Consider the following 21,217-nt stretch of genomic DNA (forward strand, 5'->3'; position numbering starts at 1 on the left):
TGAGTTGATCTGCGTCAGGATTTTGATTAGTTTTTATTTGATTGGTTGTTTTTTTTTTGTTTTGTTTTGTTTTTGACTATGTTCTTGGTTGCCTTTTTACCTGTGTTGGGTTTTCTGTCTCTCTGGGATGTGGGCGTGTCTCTCTCTCTCTCTCTCTCTGTCTCTCTCCCTCTCTCCCTGACCACGCCCTCTTTCTGCCTTCTGCGCACACCTGTCTCTTTGCCACTCAGTATCTGGAGAAATATATATTGCTTATGTTGCTTTGCTTCTTCGCTAGATTGATGTGCCCTGTGCCTTCATTCCTGCCTTTGATTCTTGTGCCATTGTCCTGACTGCTTTAGGTGTTATCGACCTCCATTCTGTTCACTCCAACCTTGTTTAAGCCTGATGTTAATTGTACTTTTGCTGTGGTTTTTGGACTGCCTATCCGTGTACCGACCTGTGCTCTCTACCTCACTAAAGTTTTGCTTAAACCCAACCTGCCAACCTGAGTCTTGCATTTGTCTCCAGACATAACCACCTGTCAGATCTATCTGGCCAGTAACGGAGGCAGCAGACTCGGATCCCTTCCAGCAGGCAGTTCAGTTCCACAGCAAGCAGCTTGCACAGCAGGAAGAGGTGCTTGCTTCACTGAACTTCGGAATCACCGAACACGCTAAACGTCAGAATGATTTTATGTGCTCTGTCAACGCTCAGATGAGTCAGCTGCTGTCACAGCTCAACTCTCAGGCTTCGTCAGAGACAGGCGCCCGTGATCCCTGGCCACCTGCACTGGGGCCGTCAGCTGTCTCTCTGGTGCCTGCACCAGCACCAGCGCCAGTCGCATGCAATCAGCTGTCATGTCCGGAACGCTTCACTGGCGACACCAAAGACATTAAACTATTCATCACACAATGTGAGCTCCACTTCGAACTGATGGCTTCCATGTTCCTGACTGACAGAACAAAGATAGCGAACATGATCACTCACCTTTCTGGTCGCGCGGCAGCCTGTGCTTCACTCCCAGCATTCACCACCGCACTCAAACAAGTGTTCCAGCACACGGCTCCTGGGCGTGAGGCAGCGCGCGCACTCATGAGACTGAAGCAGGGCAGCCACTGGGTCACCGATTACGCTATTGACTTCCGTATTCTTCTTGCAAAAAGTGAATGGAACCCGGCGGCCCTCATCGATGTCTTTTTCCAGGGCTTGTCAGCTGAGATCCAAGATGAGCTGATAGCCGTCAACTTGCCAGATGAGCTTGACGAATTAATAGCGCTGGCTATCCACACTGACCGTCGCCTTCAGGGCCATGGGAGCTGCAATCCAGTTCACCGAACTGGCACACCCCCAAGCCATCCCTCCGCCTCCACTCCTGCTCGGGCCGACCTCCCTCCATTCAGCTCAGAGGAGCCCATGCCGCTGGGACGCATGCGCCTGTCACCAGCAGAATGACAGCGCCGGCGAGAGGACGGCCTGTGTTATTACTGTGGACAGTCTGGACATGTAATATCCCATTGTCAAGCCAGGGGCGCCACCATGTGGCCAAGATCAGAATTGTGGGTGAGTCTTAATTCCATTTCTGTGTCAACTCAAAATATAATCCCGGCCAAATTAACGTCTGACCATGCCTCAATTACTGTCTCAGCTTTTGTTGATTCAGGATCAGACGCCAATGTAATTCTGTTCTCTCTTGCCAGGTCCCTTTAACTAAAGATGTATAAAATCACACGGCCTTTGGTGGTACGTGCAGTGGATGGTCATATTTTAGGACAAATTACTCACCGCACTCAGCAAGTTAAAATGTTAATCTCACACAGACATGAAGAATCAATCAGTTGTCACATTGTGGAAAATATGACTCACCCGCTCATACTGGGGCACCCCTGGTTGCAACATCATGGTCCCAACTTTGATTGGGGAAAATCAATCAATCAATCAATCAATCAATTTTTTTATATAGCGCCAAATCACAACAAGCAGTTGCCCCAAGGTGCTTTATATTGTAAGGCAAGGCCATACAATAATTATGTAAAACCCCAACGGTCAAAACGACCCCCTGTGAGCAAGCACTTCGCTACAGTGGGAAGGAAAAACTCCCTTTTAACAGGAAGAAACCTCCAGCAGAACCAGGCTCAGGGAGGGGCAGTCTTCTGCTGGGACTGGTTGGGGCTGAGGGAGAGAACCAGGAAAAAGACATGCTGTGGAGGGGAGCAGAGATCGATCACTAATGATTAAATGCAGAGTGGTGCATACAGAGCAAAAAGAGAAAGAAACAGTGCATCATGGGAACCCTCCAGCAGTCTACGTCTATAGCAGCATAACTAAGGGATGGTTCAGGGTCACCTGATCCAGCCCTAACTATAAGCTTTAGCAAAAAGAAAAGTTTTAAGCCTAATCTTAAAAGTAGAGAGGGTGTCTGTCTCCCTGATCTGAATTGGGAGCTGGTTCCACAGGAGAGGAGCCTGAAAGCTGAAGGCTCTGCCTCCCATTCTACTCTTACAAACCCTAGGAACTACAAGTAAGCCTGCAGTCTGAGAGCGAAGCGCTCTATTGGGGTGATATGGTACTACGAGGTCGCTAAGATAAGATGGGACCTGATTATTCAAAACCTTATAAGTAAGAAGAAGAATTTTAAATTCTATTCTAGAATTAACAGGGAGCCAATGAAGAGAGGCCAATATGGGTGAGATATGCTCTCTCCTTCTAGTCCCCGTCAGTACTCTAGCTGCAGCATTTTGAATTAACTGAAGGCTTTTTAGGGAACTTTTAGGACAACCTGATAATAATGAATTACAATAGTCCAGCCTAGAGGAAATAAATGCATGAATTAGTTTTTCAGCATCACTCTGAGACAAGACCTTTCTGATTTTAGAGATATTGCGTAAATGCAAAAAAGCAGTCCTACATATTTGTTTAATATGCGCTTTGAATGACATATCCTGATCAAAAATGACTCCAAGATTTCTCACAGTATTACTAGAGGTCAGGGTAATGCCATCCAGAGTAAGGATCTGGTTAGACACCATGTTTCTAAGATTTGTGGGGCCAAGTACAATAACTTCAGTTTTATCTGAGTTTAAAAGCAGGAAATTAGAGGTCATCCATGTCTTTATGTCTGTAAGACAATCCTGCAGTTTAGCTAATTGGTGTGTGTCCTCTGGCTTCATGGATAGATAAAGCTGGGTATCATCTGCGTAACAATGAAAATTTAAGCAATACCGTCTAATAATATTGCCTAAGGGAAGCATGTATAAAGTGAATAAAATTGGTCCTAGCACAGAACCTTGTGGAACTCCATAATTAACTTTAGTCTGTGAAGAAGACTCCCCATTTACATGAACAAATTGTAATCTATTAGATACATATTATTCAAACCACTGCAGCGCAGTGCCTTTAATACCTATGGCATGCTCTAATCTCTGTAATAAAATTTTATTGTCAACAGTATCAAAAGCAGCACTGAGGTCTAACAGAACAAGCACAGAGATGAGTCCACTGTCCGAGGCCATAAGATCATTTGTAACCTTCACTAATGCTGTTTCTGTACTATGATGAATTCTAAAACCTGACTGAAACGCTTCAAATAGACCATTCCTCTGCAGATGATCAGTTAGCTGTTTTACAACTACCTTTTCAAGAATTTTTGAGAGAAAAGGAAGGTTGGAGATTGGCCTATAATTAGCTAAGATAGCTGGGTCAAGTGATGGCTTTTTAAGTAATGGTTTAATTACTGCCACCTTAAAAGCCTGTGGTACATAGCCAACTAACAAAGATAGATTGATCATATTTAAGATCGAAGCATTAAATAATGGTAGGGCTTCCTTGAGCAGCCTGGTAGGAATGGGGTCTAATAAACATGTTGATGGTTTGGATGAAGTAACTAATGAAAATAACTCAGACAGAACAATCGGAGAGAAAGAGTCTAACCAAATACCGGCATCACTGAAAGCAGCCAAAGATAACGATACGTCTTTGGGATGGTTATGAGTCATTTTTTTCTCTAATAGTTAAAATTTTGTTAGCAAAGAAAGTCATGAAGTCATTACTAGTTAAAGTTAATGGAATACTCAGCTCAATAGAGCTCTGACTCTTTGTCAGCCTGGCTACAGTGCTGAAAAGAAACCTGGGGTTGTTCTTATTTTCTTCAATTAGTGATGAGTAGAAATATGTCCTAGCTTTACGGAGGGCTTTTTTATAGAGCAACAGACTCTTTTTCCAGGCTAAGTGAAGATCTTCTAAATTAGTGAGACGCCATTTCCTCTCCAACTTACGGGTTTTCTGCTTTAAGCTACGAGTTTGTGAGTTATACCACGGAGTCAGGCACTTCTGATTTAAAGCTCTCTTTTTTAGAGGAGCTACAGCATCCAAAGTTGTCTTCAATGAGGATGTAAAACTATTGACGAGATACTCTATCTCACTTACAGAGTTTAGGTAGCTACTCTGCACTGTGTTGGTATATGGCATTAGAGAACATAAAGAAGGAATCATATCTTTAAACCTAGTTACAGCGCTTTCTGAAAGACTTCTAGTGTAATGAAACTTATTCTCCACTGCTGGGTAGTCCATCAGAGTAAATGTAAATGTTATTAAGAAATGATCAGACAGAAGGGAGTTTTCAGGGAATACTGTTAAGTCTTCTATTTCCATACCATAAGTCAGAACAAGATCTAAGATATGATTAAAGTGGTGGGTGGACTCATTTACTTTTTGAGCAAAGCCAATAGAGTCTAACAATAGATTAAATGCAGTGTTGAGGCTGTCATTCTCAGCATCTGTGTGGATGTTAAAATCGCCCACTATAATTATCTTATCTGAGCTAAGCACTAAGTCAGACAAAAGGTCTGAAAATTCACAGAGAAACTCACAGTAACGACCAGGTGGACGATAGATAATAACAAATAAAACTGGTTTTTGGGACTTCCAATTTGGATGGACAAGACTAAGAGTCAAGCTTTCAAATGAATTAAAGCTCTGTCTGGGTTTTTGATTAATTAATAAGCTGGAATGGAAGATTGCTGCTAATCCTCCGTCCCGGCCCGTGCTACGAGCATTCTGACAGTTAGTGTGACTCGGGGGTGTTGACTCATTTAAACTAACATATTCATCCTGCTGTAACCAGGTTTCTGTAAGGCAGAATAAATCAATATGTTGATCAATTATTATATCATTTACCAACAGGGACTTAGAAGAGAGAGACCTAATGTTTAATAGACCACATTTAACTGTTTTAGTCTGTGGTGCAGTTGAATGTGCTATATGATTTTTTCTTTTTGAATTTTTATGCTTAAATAGATTTTTGCTAGTTATTGGTAGTCTGGGAGCAGGCACCGTCTCTACGGGGATGGGGTAATGAGGGGATGGCAGGGGGAGAGAAGCTGCAGAGAGGTGTGTAAGACTACAACTCTGCTTCCTCGTCCCAACCCTGGATAGTCACGGTTTGGAGGATTTAAGAAAATTGGCCAGATTTCTAGAAATGAGAGCTGCTCCATCCAAAGTGGGATGGATGCCGTCTCTCCTAACAAGACCAGGTTTTCCCCAGAAGCTTTGCCAATTATCTGTGAAGCCCACCTCATTTTTTGGACACCACTCAGACAGCCAGCAATTCAAGGAGAACATGCGGCTAAACATGTCACTCCCGGTCCGATTGGGGAGGGGCCCAGAGAAAACTACAGAGTCCGACATTGTTTTTGGAAAGTTACACACCGATTTAATGTTAATTTTAGTGACCTCCGATTGGCGTAACCGGGTGTCATTACTGCCGACGTGAATAACAATCTAACCAAATTTACGCTTAGCCTTAGCCAGCAGTTTCAAATTTCCTTCAATGTCGCCTGCTCTGGCCCCCGGAAGACAATTGACTATGGTTGCTGGTGTCGCTAACTTCACACTTCGCAAAACAGAGTCGCCAATAACCAGAGTTTGATCCTCGGCGGGTGTGTCGTCGAGTGGGGAAAAACGGTTAGAGATGTGAACGGGTTGGCGGTGTACACGGGGCTTCTGTTTAGGGCTACGCTTCCTCCTCACAGTCACCCAGTCAGCCTGCTTTCCTGGCTGCTCGGGATCTGCCAGGGGGTAACTAACGGCGGCTAAGCTACCTTGGTCCGCACCGACTACAGGGGCCTGGCTAGCTGTAGAATTTTCCACGGTGCGGAGCCGAGTCTCCAATTCGCCCAGCCTGGCCTCCAAAGCTACGAATAAGCTACACTTATTACAAGTACCGTTACTGCTAAAGGAGGCCGAGGAATAACTAAACATTTCACACCCAGAGCAGAAAAGTGCGGGAGAGACAGGAGAAGCCGCCATGCTAAATCGGCTAAGAGCTAGTAGCTACGCTAAGCTAGCGGATTCCTAAAAACACGCAAAGTGAATAATGTGTAAATAATTTAGAGGTGATTCAGCAGAAGGAGTGCTTTAGTTAAGGCATGTAAAGATTACACTGGGAAACAAATCGTAATCTAGATAACTAGATCAATCTAACTGTGCAGATTAAACAGCTAACAGATACAGAAAAACACCGCTGTGCTCCGGAACAGGAAGTGATACAATACCACAGTGAGAGCCAACCACCAGTAGAGGCAAGCAAGAGCAATCTTGTGAAATCATATCCTGGATTTCATGATGTAATAATGTATGTCTTCTTTCTCCCGTATGCACTCCACAAGAGGTTAATCCTGACCTTGCAGGAGTCCCGGAATGTTACCATGACCTTGCAGCCGTCTCTAGTAAGGCTAGAGCAAAATCATTACCACCCCATCGTGAGTATGATTGTGCTATTGAGCTACTTCCGGGAGCAACTCCGCCTCGGGGAAAACTTTCTTTCCCTTTCAGCCCCAGAACATCGCGCAATGAATGACTAGATTCAAGAATCTTTAGCAGCTGCATTAATCCGTTCTTCTTCATCGCCTGCGGGGGCGGGTTTCTTTTTTGTCGAAAAGAAGGATAAAACACTCCACCCCTGCATCGATTACCGTGGCCTTAATGATATGATTGAAGCAGCAGGACCTTCGTGGCCGGGACGACGGTAGGGATTGAACCCACGCGGCTCGCACAAAAGACCGTTCCTCTACCAGGTCAGCCAAAGGGGAATTCCCCATTAGCCAAGCTAGCGGGAACGTCTTTTCAATTGGGACCCGCGACTTTCATCCCACTACATTACTATAAAGAATCGTTATCCGCTACCGTTAATCTCCTCTGCGTTCGAGTTGTTGGAGGGTGCCACAGTCTTTACCAAGCTTGACCTGCGAAATGCATACCATCTAGTTAGAATTAAACAAGGAGACAAATGGAAAACAGCCTTCAATACCCCCTCCGGACATTATGAATATCTAGTAATGCCGTTTGGACTCACAAATGCACCTGCTGTCTTCCAAAACCTGGTCAGTGATGTACTTTGTGAATTTCTGAACAAATTTGTCTTTGTATACTTGGACGATATTCTTATTTTCTTCCCAGATCTGGTAACTCACACACGTCATGTCTGTCAGGTCCTTCAAACACTGCTGCAAAATGGGCTTTTTGTAAAAGCTGAAAAATGTGAATTTCACAGATCCACTGTCTCCTTTTTAGGTTTTGTAATTTCAGCCGGAGAAATTAAGATGGATCCAGCAAAAATAGCAGTGGTGCGCGAGTGGGCAGTCCCCGCTTCTCGCAAGTAAGTGCAGCAATTTTTAGGCTTTGCCAATTTCTATCGCAAATTCATTTGGGGTTTTAGTACCATTGCAGCTCCTTTACGTGCAGTCACCTCGTCCCTCCGCCCGTTCTCCTGGACACCAGAGTGTGACGAGGCGTTCAGAGTCCTAAAGGATCATTTTACCATGGTCCCCATGGTACACCTCCCTGACCCCGCATGGCAGTTTGTGGTCGAAGTCAATGCCTCCAATGTCCTTCCAACAACAGGCTGTATCCATGCGCCTTTCTGTCAAAGAAGCTGTCCCCAGCAGAGCGTAACTATGGCATCGGTGACTGCGAACTGTTAGCGGTCAAAGTGGCCTTGGAGGAGTGGCGGCACTGGCTGGAGGGGGCACAGCTTCCGTTAATAGTCTACACTGACCACAAAAACCTACAATATCTGCACTCTGCCAAACGACTGAACTCCCGACAGACCCGCTGGGCAATCTTTTCAGTAGGGTTCAGTTCACTTTGTCCTATCGCCCGGGCTCTAAAAACGGGAAACCCGATGCGCTATCCCGACAGGGGGATCCAGCTGATGCTATTACAGAGCCGGAGTCAATTCTACCCTCATCATGTTTCGTGGCTGCTCTAACCTGGGACATCGAGTCCAAAATAAAGTCGGCATTAGGAGAGGAGCCTTTTCCTGCAGGATGCCCGCAGGGTAAACTATTTGTTCCTCCTGCTCACAGGGGGGAAACCATCCGATGGTGTCATGAAAGCCGGATGTTCTGTCACCCAGGGGTCAAGAAAACCACATTCATAGTAAAACAAAGTTTTTGGTGGCCAGGGGTAATTAAGGATCTCACTGAGTATGTGTCCATTTGGTAGCAATGTGCCGTACACAAATCTTCCAATCGCCCGCCTGCAGGCACATTACAGACTTTACCAGTCTTGACTTGTCCATGGACGCATATAGCGATGGATTTTGTAACCGTGTTTCCTCCCTCTAAGGGATGTACTGCTGTCCTGATGGTGGTGGATCACTTCTCTAAGATTGTTCACTTTATTCCTTTGAGCAAGCTAAGGAAACTGCCGAAATCATGCTAAAACAGATTTTAAGTTGCACGGGTTACCACAGGACATCCTCAATTCGTGTCCCATTTTTGGAGGGAGTTTTTCCAGCTCTTTGGGGTTTCGCCCAGCTTAACCTCGGGCTACCATCCACAGGCCAATGGGCAGATGGAACGGTTAAAACAAGAATTGGAAAATGGGCTTCAGTTACTCGCGTCACGGCACCCCGCATACTCATCTGACCAACTCCCCTGGATTGAGCTTGCCCATAACTGTTTGCCCTCAGTGTCCAACGGTTACTCCCTGTATAATAAAAATGTTATTGTGCTGTTTTGCACCTGTCTTAAAGTAACCCTGAGAATGTATTTGTTATTTAATTTTGTTTTAGCACTCTGGGGTCAGTCTGAACTGGGAGCGAAGAGCTGGATGTACTTATTATTACACTGATAGCACGACTTTGTTTTCGTAGCCACTAACGACTGGGAGTGAAGCATGCTGGGATCATTCTGAACTGGGAGTGAAGAACTGCTTTTATTATATCTTTGAAATAACTTTCAGATGCCTGTTGATTAAAGAAATTATGTGCGCCAGGGAGGTTGAGTTGGCCACTCACCCTCCCTTCGCGGACACACTAGAAAAAAGGGAGTAGAACCATGCTTCAACAGAGTCTGCTGCGGGTTAACGTACGAACGCCCAGCCGGTTGACAGGCGCACTCTGCTGAAGGTGTTGGCTCTCCACCTTAAAGGCGTCACGGTAAGAGAAAAATGCGCTGCAACCACTTGTGTTTGATGTAACTGCTTTTGTGGGGAATAAATATACGCCTTTTTATTCTAGCAAAATGCAGTCTGTGTGATCATTTCTGTGTGCCGATCTGACCGAACCTTGTGTTTCAAAACATTTTTGGCGTTGTCGGCAGGATACGGTTACGCTCAGACTACACACAGAAATGTCTTGCTTTAGATTGGGAAAGAGAGATGCGGAGGTGGCATCTCAGCAGGAAGAAGTGGTCCCGGGGTGGGATGGGATCACTTTTAAGGAAATAGGCCAGCTTCTACGGCGACGTGGGGGACGCCCTGGGCCGTGGACTGGAGCGATTCCCACCGCGACTCCGCCAGTTTTATGTGAAATGTTAAAACGGGTGGAGGTTAAAGAGAAAGCTCCGTTGGGAGGTATTCATGAAATGATGTGGATTTGTGCAGAAGCCTGGAAAGAGCGGGTTTTAACTTTAGATACAGTCCGCTCATCAGAATGTGCTAAATCACAAAAGGTGACAAGATTAGAACAACAAGTGAAGCAATTGGAAATTCAAGCCGAAGAAATAGACGGTGTACCAACTTCCTTCTTGGCTGAAAAATGTAAACAAAAAGGATTGAAAGTGACTTGTGTGTCAGGGATGTGCCCTGATATGTTTGAATTGGCTTCATTGTTGAAAGAAATCATGCAGGGAGAAAAGAAAGGAGTGAAACCTAGTGCCCCTCCCCTACAGGAGGAGGAGGAGGAGGACTTTGATGATGATCTGGTGCAAATAGCTGCAGTCCGGAAAGGAAAGAAAGACAAAAAGAAGGGGAAAAATAAAGAAAGGCGTTCTTGGAGCTTTGACCCTTGCGAGGAAGATTAGGATGATGGTCAAACTCTTGTGGCCTGCCGAGAATTAAAACAATGGTTCACAAGTGATATTAGACCCCATGTGTGATTGGAAATATTTTGGAAAAAATCAGTTCAAGTCACCTCGGCTTTAGTGGACACAGGAGCGGAGGCCTCATTGATTCATGGAAATCCAGAGAAAATGAAGGGACCTATAGTTCCCTTAACTGGATTAGGCGGACAATTGGTGTATGGAAAAAATATATCGATACCGCTTAAAATTGGAAATATGCCAATTAAAGTGTACACTGTAATAGTGACTCCAATTAATGAATGGATAATTGGCATGGATATTTTAGCTGGAATGACTTTGCATTTATAACAGGTTAAATTTCAATTTGGGATAGCAAACATAAGAATGATTCTGGTGGGAAAAGTAAAAATGAAACCTTTTCCCATTCCAGAGGCTACATGTGTGATTAATCAGAAACAATATCGTATTCCTGGAGGACAAGCAGAAATTACTGCAACCATAAAAGACTACTTGGAGGCAGGAGTTTTGAAACCAGTGACAACAAAATGGAATAATCCATTGTGGCCAGTCCGTAAATCGGATGGTACATGGAGAATGACTGTAGACTTTAGAGGTCTAAATAAACATACACCGGCTTTGACTTCAGCTGTACCTGATGCTGTGAGCATAATTGAACGAGTGCAACATCACAGCGGCACGTGGTATGCTGTTATAGACTTGGCTAATGCATTCTTTACTATACCAATCCCAGAGGATAGGATGGAACAGTTTGCATTTACGTGGGAAGGACGGCAATATACATTCACAAGATTGCCACAAGGATATTTACACAGTCCCACTATTTGTCATAGAGTGGTGGCGGAGCATTTGGAACAGTTCCAGGTTCCAATGAGAATGATGATCTCACATTACATTGATGACATTATGCTTCAAGAAGATACAGAAGCAGAAGTAGTGGAATATCTACCGAAATTAGTGACTCATATGAAATCATTTGGCTGGGAAATTAATCCAGCAAAGATTCAGGGACCAGCTCAAACAGTGAAATTCTTAGGAATAGTTTGGAATAAAGGAGAGAGGGAAATCACACAGGAAGCTAAAGAGAAAATAGCTAACTTTCCAGTACCTCACAGTAAGACAGAAGAGTTTGTATGGGGAGAGGAACAACAATGCTCATTTGATATGGCAAAGGAAGCCATACAACAAGCTGTGTCCTTAGGAAAAATGCAATCAGGACCAGTAGAACTTCAAGTGTCTGCTCTAAATGATTATGCTAATTGGAGCTTATGGCAAAAACAAAACAGGATACGAAAACCTTTAGGATTCTGGTCGAGAAAACTCCCGGACGCAGGTATGCGTTATACACCTTTTGAAAAACAGCTTTTAGCATGCTATTGGGCGTTGATTGAAACTGAATCACAAACGGTGGGACATGAAGTAATGATGAGGACACAGATACCTATTCTCTCATGGGTGATGAGTAATCCCACCACTCACCGAATAGGGACAGCTCAGGAGGCTAGTGTGATAAAATGGAAATGGTATGTGTCAGAGCGTGTAAAACCAGGTGAAAAAGGGGTGTCATTGCTGCATGAACAAGTAGCTGATGCTCCTGAGGAAGATGAGGAACCTTTTGAAGTTCAACCATTGGAGGAATCTCCTGTTAAAGCAGGAAAAAGGTGGGATGATTTGTCAGATGATGAGAAAAGTCGAGCATGGTTCACTGATGGTTCCTGTCAATATCAAGCAGGAAAAAGGCGATGGAAAGCAGGAGCTTTTAATCCACAATTAGGTCAGTCTCTGGAAGAATTAGGAGAAGGAAAAAGCAGTCAGTGGGCGGAGTTGAAGGCCGTGCATGAGGACCACAGGGCCTCCATATTTATACAGATTCATGGTCAGTGACCCAAGGACTACTTACCTGGATGCCTACATGGCATGCCACTAATTGGAAAATACATTCTAAAGAAGTTTGGGAAGAGAATTGTGGGAAGACATTTGGGAAAAGGCTAAAACAATTCCTATTACTGTGATGCATGTAGATGCACACACTAATGGACAAGACTCAGAAGCTTTATATAATAAAGCTGCAGATCAATTAGTAAAAGTAATGATTGAATTAAGACAATCCAGCCCAGGATTGGCTAGATGGGCTCATGTCAAAGCAGGACATTGGGGGGTTCAAGGTACCCTAAAATGGGCCAGAGATCGAGGTATTGATCTAAAATTGGATGATGTGAAAACAGCAATCACTGAGTGTGAACAATGTCAACACCACCGGAAGGGTGTACCTCAACATTTGCATGGGCAGTTAAATCGTGGAAAAAGTCCTGGTCAAATTTGGCAGTTAGATTTTATTGGACCACTGCCCATGTCTAAGGGATGTAGACATGCATGCACTGCTGTAGATACATTTTCTGGGGTCTTGGTAGTGCATCCATGTAAATTTGCAAATCAAATGGCCACACTTAAGTGTTTAAAAATAATACAGCAGTATTATGGTTTGCCAGTACAGATTCAAACTGATAATGGCACTCACTTTACAGGAAATAAAGTGAAAGAGTGGGCCAAAGAACATCATGTTGAATGGATTTATCATATTCCCTATTACCCGCAAGCGGCGGGGTTAATAGAGCGAATGAACGGGCTTCTTAAAGAGACCCTACGGAAGCTGTCAAAAGATCGCACTATGCGACATTGGAAACAGGACTTGACTACTGCTGTGGATCAGTTGAACAATCGACCTTTAGGGTCGGGATCCACACCCTTGATAAGAATGATTTCAGGAGAAATGATAGAGCATACTACAGAAAGCATCAAAATGTGGAAAATTCGATCCACAAGCGGAACTACCTGTCAGAGCAACTCCAGGCTCAGCAGGACTAGACTTAAGAACATTGACTACTGTCACATTGGTACCTGACCAAATTCAAGTGGTAAAAACAGGACTAGGCCTACAGTGTCCGAAGGGCACATATGGGCATGTCCTGCCACGTAGTGGTCTATCACTCAAAGGGCTGACTATTCAAGCCGGAGTGATAGATGCAGATTATCAAGGTGAGATTGGAGTGGTTTGTAGATTGTTTGGAGAACAACCCCTGATATTGAACAAAGGGGACAAAATTGCTCAATTAATCATTAAACCTTGTGAAATGGGGTTGGTACAGGCCTCAGATCAAGCAGGTGCCAAAGTTTGGGTGAAACAACCTAACGGACTGCCTAAGGCGGCAGAAATTATAGCTCAAGGGAATGATGCAACTGTTAGTATACTCTATCAGGGTGAAGAAAAATGGGTAAATGTGCCTATATCAAAGTGTTATGTAAGAGAGGACTAATCATTGTTATTCTATGAATAGTCTTTCTTCTGTTGATCAGACTCAATGCCCTGCTGGGAGTTGCTGATCGGGCGATCGAGGACCACAAGAGGCGGGCGTCGCTATGGCAACCAGTGGAAGCCCCGGGATTGGAGGTGTCGGCTGCTGGGTCATACTCCTCCTTGTAGGTGGTGCCATGGTCTCCGGTTGTTGGGGAATGACGGAAGGACATCAAGTGAGAGAAGTCCAACCACGAGTGGAGCTCGTCTGGAGAAATCTCACTAAAACAAGTCAACAGGACAATTTTACTTGTGCCACAAGCAACAGTGAAGACAAAGGTATATTGGCAAGTTACCTTTCCAAAAATTCCAATTTGCAGAAGACGTCGAAGGGCGTGGTATGACACTCTATTAGGAGGAACAGGAACTGTCCTGGGGGTGTCGAATACAGTAGATAATGAGGTAACCAGAACAATGTTATCAAACACTGGGAAATACTCGTCCCAAGTAGTTCATCAGGTTGGAGAGTGGATGCCCACAGCATTGGTGGGGCAATTATGGCAAAATGCATTTAAAAATATTTCGCATATGGGAAATTGGACAGCATGTACATTACAAACCATTCATGCAGAGGCTCAAAGGGAAAGATTTCAGCGAATAGTTACTACAGGGAGCTATCATGATTGGAGAAGGATTTGGAACATTAGCAACACCTTATGGTTAAAGCTACATCCAGAATATACACAATGTAATGAAACAGTATGTACTGGGTATTGGACCCAGTACAATGTGACACAACCAAAGGTTGTTTGTAAATATCAAGTGTTACCTGTGATAACGACTAATGGCTATTGGTTCTTGCATATGGATGGAGAGTGGTTAGAACCAAAAACTAATATGACTTTTGATACCAAAATGTGTGACAAAACAGATAAAGGTATGGCCTGTGTGCTGCAAACGGGATATGCCAATCCATGTCTAACCGACTCAGAGGTTGTACTTTGTGACTGGACTAGGGAAACACCAAGAGAAATGTTGTGGCAGATTGGCCCACATGCTCTGTGTGTTGCAACAATGAAAAATAATTCACAAGTACCTTCGGTTCCGTTTACTGGCTGCCTGAACAATGTGCACTTATGGCATTGGGGAGACCGGACGTATCGTTTGACTAATTATTCTGTATCAAGTCGGCTGACTTCGGTACAATGGGATGTATTGCATTCCCCATGGAGTCTTTCCCTGGAGCGTTTCAAATGCGCATTGGAACAATCTACGGAAATTCAGCAATTAATAGAGTCACTTACGTCCAACATCTCCAGTCTCATGGTGTCTACATTGATAGCTAGTGACCGGGTAAAACATGTGGCAAAATTAGTACAGCAAGCATCAGCACATCATTGGTGGGATATCTTTTCAGGGATGTCTGTCACTGCCAGGAGTACCTTAGTGCCACCTTTGATACTATTAATTATAGCAATATGTGTGATGACTTTTTGTAACACTTTTACATGTATCTATGTTATACGTTTAAGGCGAGAGGTGGAATGGGTAATATTTCAACGAATGCGATGAAATTGACACTGTTAATTCATGACAGGTATAATCACGACTATATTACTCAAAATTTTGTTTGTGAATCACTGGAAGAAATGTGGGAAATGCTATGGCAGGACATAATCGTTGGAATAGGCTGGAGCCCAGCCTTACCTGAATCTGTTGGTGGTTACATAAATTGACTGGTGCAAAACACCAAGAGTGGAATGTATAATAAAAATGTTATTGTGCTGTTTTGCACCTGTCTTAAAGTAACCCTGAGAATGTATTTGTTATTTAATTTTGTTTTAGCACTCTGGGGTCAGTCTGAACTGGGAGCGAAGAGCTGGATGTACTTGTTATTATTACACTGATAGCACGACTTTGTTTTCGTAGCCACTAACGACTGGGAGTGAAGCATGCTGGGATCATTCTGAACTGGGAGTGAAGAACTGCTTTTATTATATCTTTGAAATCAATCAATCAATCAATTTTTTTTATATAGCGCCAAATCACAACAAACAGTTGCCCCAAGGCGCTTTATATTGTAAGGCAAGGCCATACAATAATTATGTAAAACCCCAACGGTCAAAACGACCCCCTGTGAGCAAGCACTTGGCTACAGTGGGAAGGAAAAACTCCCTTTTAACAGGAAGAAACCTCCAGCAGAACCAGGCTCAGGGAGGGGCAGTCTTCTGCTGGGACTGGTTGGGGCTGAGGGAGAGAACCAGGAAAAAGACATGCTGTGGAGGGGAGCAGAGATCGATCACTAATGATTAAATGCAGAGTGGTGCATACAGAGCAAAAAGAAAAAGAAACAGTGCATCATGGGAACCCCCCAGCAGTCTACGTCTATAGCAGCATAACTAAGGGATGGTTCAGGGTCACCTGATCCAGCCCTAACTATAAGCTTTAGCAAAAAGGAAAGTTTTAAGCCTAATCTTAAAAGTAGAGAGGGTGTCTGTCTCCCTGATCTGAATTGGGAGCTGGTTCCACAGGAGAGGAGCCTGAAAGCTGAAGGCTCTGCCTCCCATTCTACTCTTACAAACCCTAGGAACTACAAGTAAGCCTGCAGTCTGAGAGCGAAGCGCTCTATTGGGGTAATATGGTACTACGAGGTCCCTAAGATAAGATGGGACCTGATTATTCAAAACCTTATAAGTAAGAAGAAGAATTTTAAATTCTATTCTAGAATTAACAGGAAGCCAATGAAGAGAGGCCAATATGGGTGAGATATGCTCTCTCCTTCTAGTCCCCGTCAGTACTCTAGCTGCAGCATTTTGAATTAACTGAAGGCTTTTTAGGGAACTTTTAGGACAACCTGATAATAATGAATTACAATAGTCCAGCCTAGAGGAAATAAATGCATGAATTAGTTTTTCAGCATCACTCTGAGACAAGACCTTTCTGATTTTAGAGATATTGCGTAAATGCAAAAAAGCAGTCCTACATATTTGTTTAATATGCACTTTGAATGACATATCCTGATCAAAAATGACTCCAAGATTTCTCACAGTATTACTAGAGGTCAGGGTAATGCCATCCAGAGTAAGGATCTGGTTAGACACCATGTTTCTAAGATTTGTGGGGCCAAGTACAATAACTTCAGTTTTATCTGAGTTTAAAAGCAGGAAATTAGAGGTCATCCATGTCTTTATGTCTGTAAGACAATCCTGCAGTTTAGCTAATTGGTGTGTGTCCTCTGGCTTCATGGATAGATAAAGCTGGGTATCATCTGCGTAACAATGAAAATTTAAGCAATACCGTCTAATAATACTGCCTAAGGGAAGCATGTATAAAGTGAATAAAATTGGTCCTAGCACAGAACCTTGTGGAACTCCATAATTAACTTTAGTCTGTGAAGAAGATTCCCCATTTACATGAACAAATTGTAATCTATTAGACAAATATGATTCAAACCACCGCAGCGCAGTGCCTTTAATACCTATGGCATGCTCTAATCTCTGTAATAAAATTTTATGGTCAACAGTATCAAAAGCAGCACTGAGATCTAACAGAACAAGCACAGAGATGAGTCCACTGTCCGAGGCCATAAGAAGATCATTTGTAACCTTCACTAATGCTGTTTCTGTACTATGATGAATTCTAAAACCTGACTGAAACTCTTCAAATAGACCATTCCTCTGCAGATGATCAGTTAGCTGTTTTACAACTACCCTTTCAAGAATTTTTGAGAGAAAAGGAAGGTTGGAGATTGGCCTATAATTAGCTAAGATAGCTGGGTCAAGTGATGGCTTTTTAAGTAATGGTTTAATTACTGCCACCTTAAAAGCCTGTGGTACATAGCCAACTAACAAAGATAGATTGATCATATTTAAGATCGAAGCATTAAATAATGGTAGGGCTTCCTTGAGCAGCCTGGTAGGAATGGGGTCTAATAAACATGTTGATGGTTTGGATGAAGTAACTAATGAGAATAACTCAGACAGAACAATCGGAGAGAAAGAGTCTAACCAAATACCGGCATCACTGAAAGCAGCCAAAGATAACGATACGTCTTTGGGATGGTTATGAGTAATTTTTTCTCTAATAGTTAAAATTTTGTTAGCAAAGAAAGTCATGAAGTCATTACTAGTTAAAGTTAATGGAATACTCAGCTCAATAGAGCTCTGACTCTTTGTCAGCCTGGCTACAGTGCTGAAAAGAAACCTGGGGTTGTTCTTATTTTCTTCAATTAGTGATGAGTAGAAAGATGTCCTAGCTTTACGAAGGGCTTTTTTATAGAGCAACAGACTCTTTTTCCAGGCTAAGTGAAGATCTTCTAAATTAGTGAGACGCCATTTCCTCTCCAACTTACGGGTTATCTGCTTTAAGCTACGAGTTTGTGAGTTATACCACGGAGTCAGACACTTCTGATTTAAAGCTCTCTTTTTCAGAGGAGCTACAGCATCCAAAGTTGTCTTCAATGAGGATGTAAAACTATTGACGAGATACTCTATCTCCCTTACAGAGTTTAGGTAGCTACTCTGCACTGTGTTGGTATATGGCATTAGAGAACATAAAGAAGGAATCATATCCTTAAACCTAGTTACAGCGCTTTCTGAAAGACTTCTAGTGTAATGAAACTTATTCCCCACTGCTGGGTAGTCCATCAGAGTAAATGTAAATGTTATTAAGAAATGATCAGACAGAAGGGAGTTATCAGGGAATACTGTTAAGTCTTCTATTTCCATACCATAAGTCAGAACAAGATCTAAGATATGATTAAAGTGGTGGGTGGACTCATTTACTTTTTGAGCAAAGCCAATAGAGTCTAATAATAGATTAAATGCAGTGTTGAGGCTGTCATTCTCAGCATCTGTGTGGATGTTAAAATCGCCCACTATAATTATCTTATCTGAGCTAAGCACTAAGTCAGACAAAAGGTCTGAAAATTCACAGAGAAACTCACAGTAACGACCAGGTGGACGATAGATAATAACAAATAAAACTGGTTTTTGGGACTTCCAATTTGGATGGACAAGACTAAGAGACAAGCTTTCAAATGAATTAAAGCTCTGTCTGGGTTTTGGATTAATTAATAAGCTGGAATGGAAGATTGCTGCTAATCCTCCACCCCGGCCCGTGCTACGAGCATTCTGACAGTTAGTGTGACTCGGGGGTGTTGACTCATTTAAACTAACATATTCATCCTGCTGTAACCAGGTTTCTGTTAGGCAGAATAAATCAATATGTTGATCAATTATTATATCATTTACCAACAGGGACTTAGAAGAGAGAGACCTAATGTTTAATAGACCACATTTAACTGTTTTAGTCTGTGGTGCAGTTGAAGGTGCTATATTATTTTTTCTTTTTGAATATATAATAACTTTGAATCTGAAATAACTTTCAGATGCCTGTTGATTAAAGAAATTATGTGCGCCAGGGAGGTTGAGTTGGCCACTCACCCTCCCTTCGCGGACACACTAGAAAAAAGGGAGTAGAACCATGCTTCAACAGAGTCTGCTGCGGGTTAACGTACGAACGCCCAGCCGGTTGACAGGCGCACTCTGCTGAAGGTGTTGGCTCTCCACCTTAAAGGCGTCACGGTAAGAGAAAAATGCGCTGCAACCACTTGTGTTTGATGTAACTGCTTTTGTGGGGAATAAATATACGCCTTTTTATTCTAGCAAAATGCAGTCTGTGTGATCATTTCTGTGTGCCGATCTGACCGAACCTTGTGTTTCAAAACACTCCCCTTTTCATGTGGTATTTGGTCACCAGCCCGCTTTGTTCCCCTCAGTTGATCGCAACTCCTCAGTTCCATCAGTGCTTAGTCTTATCCTTCAGTGCCGTGGGACCTGGGAATGGGCGCGGGTGGTTCTGTTATGTTCCACAGAGTAATATAAGGCTTCCGTGGATCGTAGATGGTCCTGCCCCTTCTTACATCCCCGGACAGAAAGTATGGCTCTTGACGCTTCACCTTACCCTTAGGGGTGTGCCTAAACTGGCTCCTAGGTTTGTCGGCCCATTTCCTATTTCCAAGGTCGTGAATCCCGTTTCCACCTTCGTCTTCCCCGGTCCAATCGGGTCCATCCCACGTTTCATGTCAGCAATATCAATTATATTTTTAGAATGTTTTTATTGTTATTTTTTTGTCTCTGTACTACTTTGAGATTTGGAATCAAATGTAAAGTGCAATGTAAAAAAAATATTATTATTATTATTATTATTATTATTATTATTATTATTTCTAACCCTAACCATAAACTAATCCTCTCCCTTTCCCTAACCATAACCCCCACAGACACCCACACACACACACACACACACACACACACACACACACACACACACACACACACACACACACACACACACACACACACACACACACACACACACACACACCTCGCAAACTACAGTTTTTATTGATTGCTTTAACCTGTTTGAAGAAACTGGTAACCTCTCAGTCCTCATCATCACTCTCTCAGCAGAGCAAAAAACACCTCTTGCAAATGAGTTAACCCATTATCATTGGTTTGACACAATTCCCCAACCCTTTTGCAAATCAGTTAACGCAGATGTCATTCAAGCAGTCCAAACTCCATTGCTTTAGCTGTGGTAACCAAACAGAAACCATATATTCCCATCTCTTAGAAACCTCTTGACCGGCATGAAATCACTGGAGCACCTGTTTGACACTGCTTCACACAACTTTTCAATTTGCAATCAGTCTGCGGGTTCAAAAGGTGCCATGTTGTGTGTTGTAACTTGCAAGCATGGATGGTCTAAGGCACATGAGAGTGAGAGGTAGAGGGCTCTGGGGAAGAGGAGTCCGTGTGCGAGGTGGGGGTGTAGCTGGAAGGGCTCAAGTCACAGATGAAATTCGGGCAACTGTGATTGATCATGTGGTAAATCATGGTCTTTCACATAGAGAGGGTGGACAAAAAGTCCAACCTGTTCTCAATAGAAACACAGTTGCATCCATTGTCAGAGTTTTTCGACTGGAGAACAGGTAATGTTGCTCATACAGTATATACAGATATATCTGTAGTGATATACAGTATGTCATGTAATTTTATTCCACATGTCATGTGTTCTTTATAGAATCGAAAGGCTACCGGTCGGTGGTGGTAGACGCAGACTTTTGAATGCTGAGCAGGAGGCAGCCATTGTGAACATGGTTCTGGCAAATAATGCCATTAGGCTGCGTGAAATCAGGGCAGCAGTGATTGCAGATCAGGTGGTATTTCGAAATGTAAATACTGTGAGTGAGACAACAATTGTCTGTGTCCTCAGTAGGAACAACATGGCTATGAAACAGCTCTACAGAGTTCCCTTCCAGAGGAACTCTGATGCTGTGAAGGAGGCCAGATGCCAATATGTGGAGGTAAGGACACATTACAGTACTATACTGTTGTGCCTTGGCATATCATGCAGTTACTGTCAAGTTACCTTTACTGTATGTAATTGTAATTTTGCTTTTTCTTTTCTTCAGCGTATCATGGAGCTTGAAGCTGAGGGGGCACATCATATTTTCATCTATGTCGATGAAGCCGGTTTCAACCTCTGTAAAGTGAGGCGCCGTGGGAGGAACCTCATTGGGCATAGGGCCACTATTACAGTTCCAGGGCAGAGGGGCGCC

The 21,217-nt window shown here is 43.2% G+C and overlaps 1 protein-coding gene across 1 annotated transcript; it reads left to right on the forward strand.

Annotated features, from left to right (window-relative positions):
• Positions 1–10,730: 10,730 nt before the first annotated feature.
• Positions 10,731–20,709, forward strand: LOC117524288 (the record flags this gene model as incomplete). The annotated part of the gene is made up of 3 exons (XM_034186058.1): positions 10,731–11,336; positions 11,598–12,134; positions 20,680–20,709. Coding segments are annotated over 3 exons (1,173 nt in total), but the record flags the coding sequence as incomplete, so codon positions are not given.
• Positions 20,710–21,217: the final 508 nt, after the last annotated feature.

Source organism: Thalassophryne amazonica, chromosome 14 (assembly GCF_902500255.1).
Source record: "Thalassophryne amazonica chromosome 14, fThaAma1.1, whole genome shotgun sequence".
In the NCBI taxonomy this organism is placed as follows: domain Eukaryota; kingdom Metazoa; phylum Chordata; class Actinopteri; order Batrachoidiformes; family Batrachoididae; genus Thalassophryne; species Thalassophryne amazonica.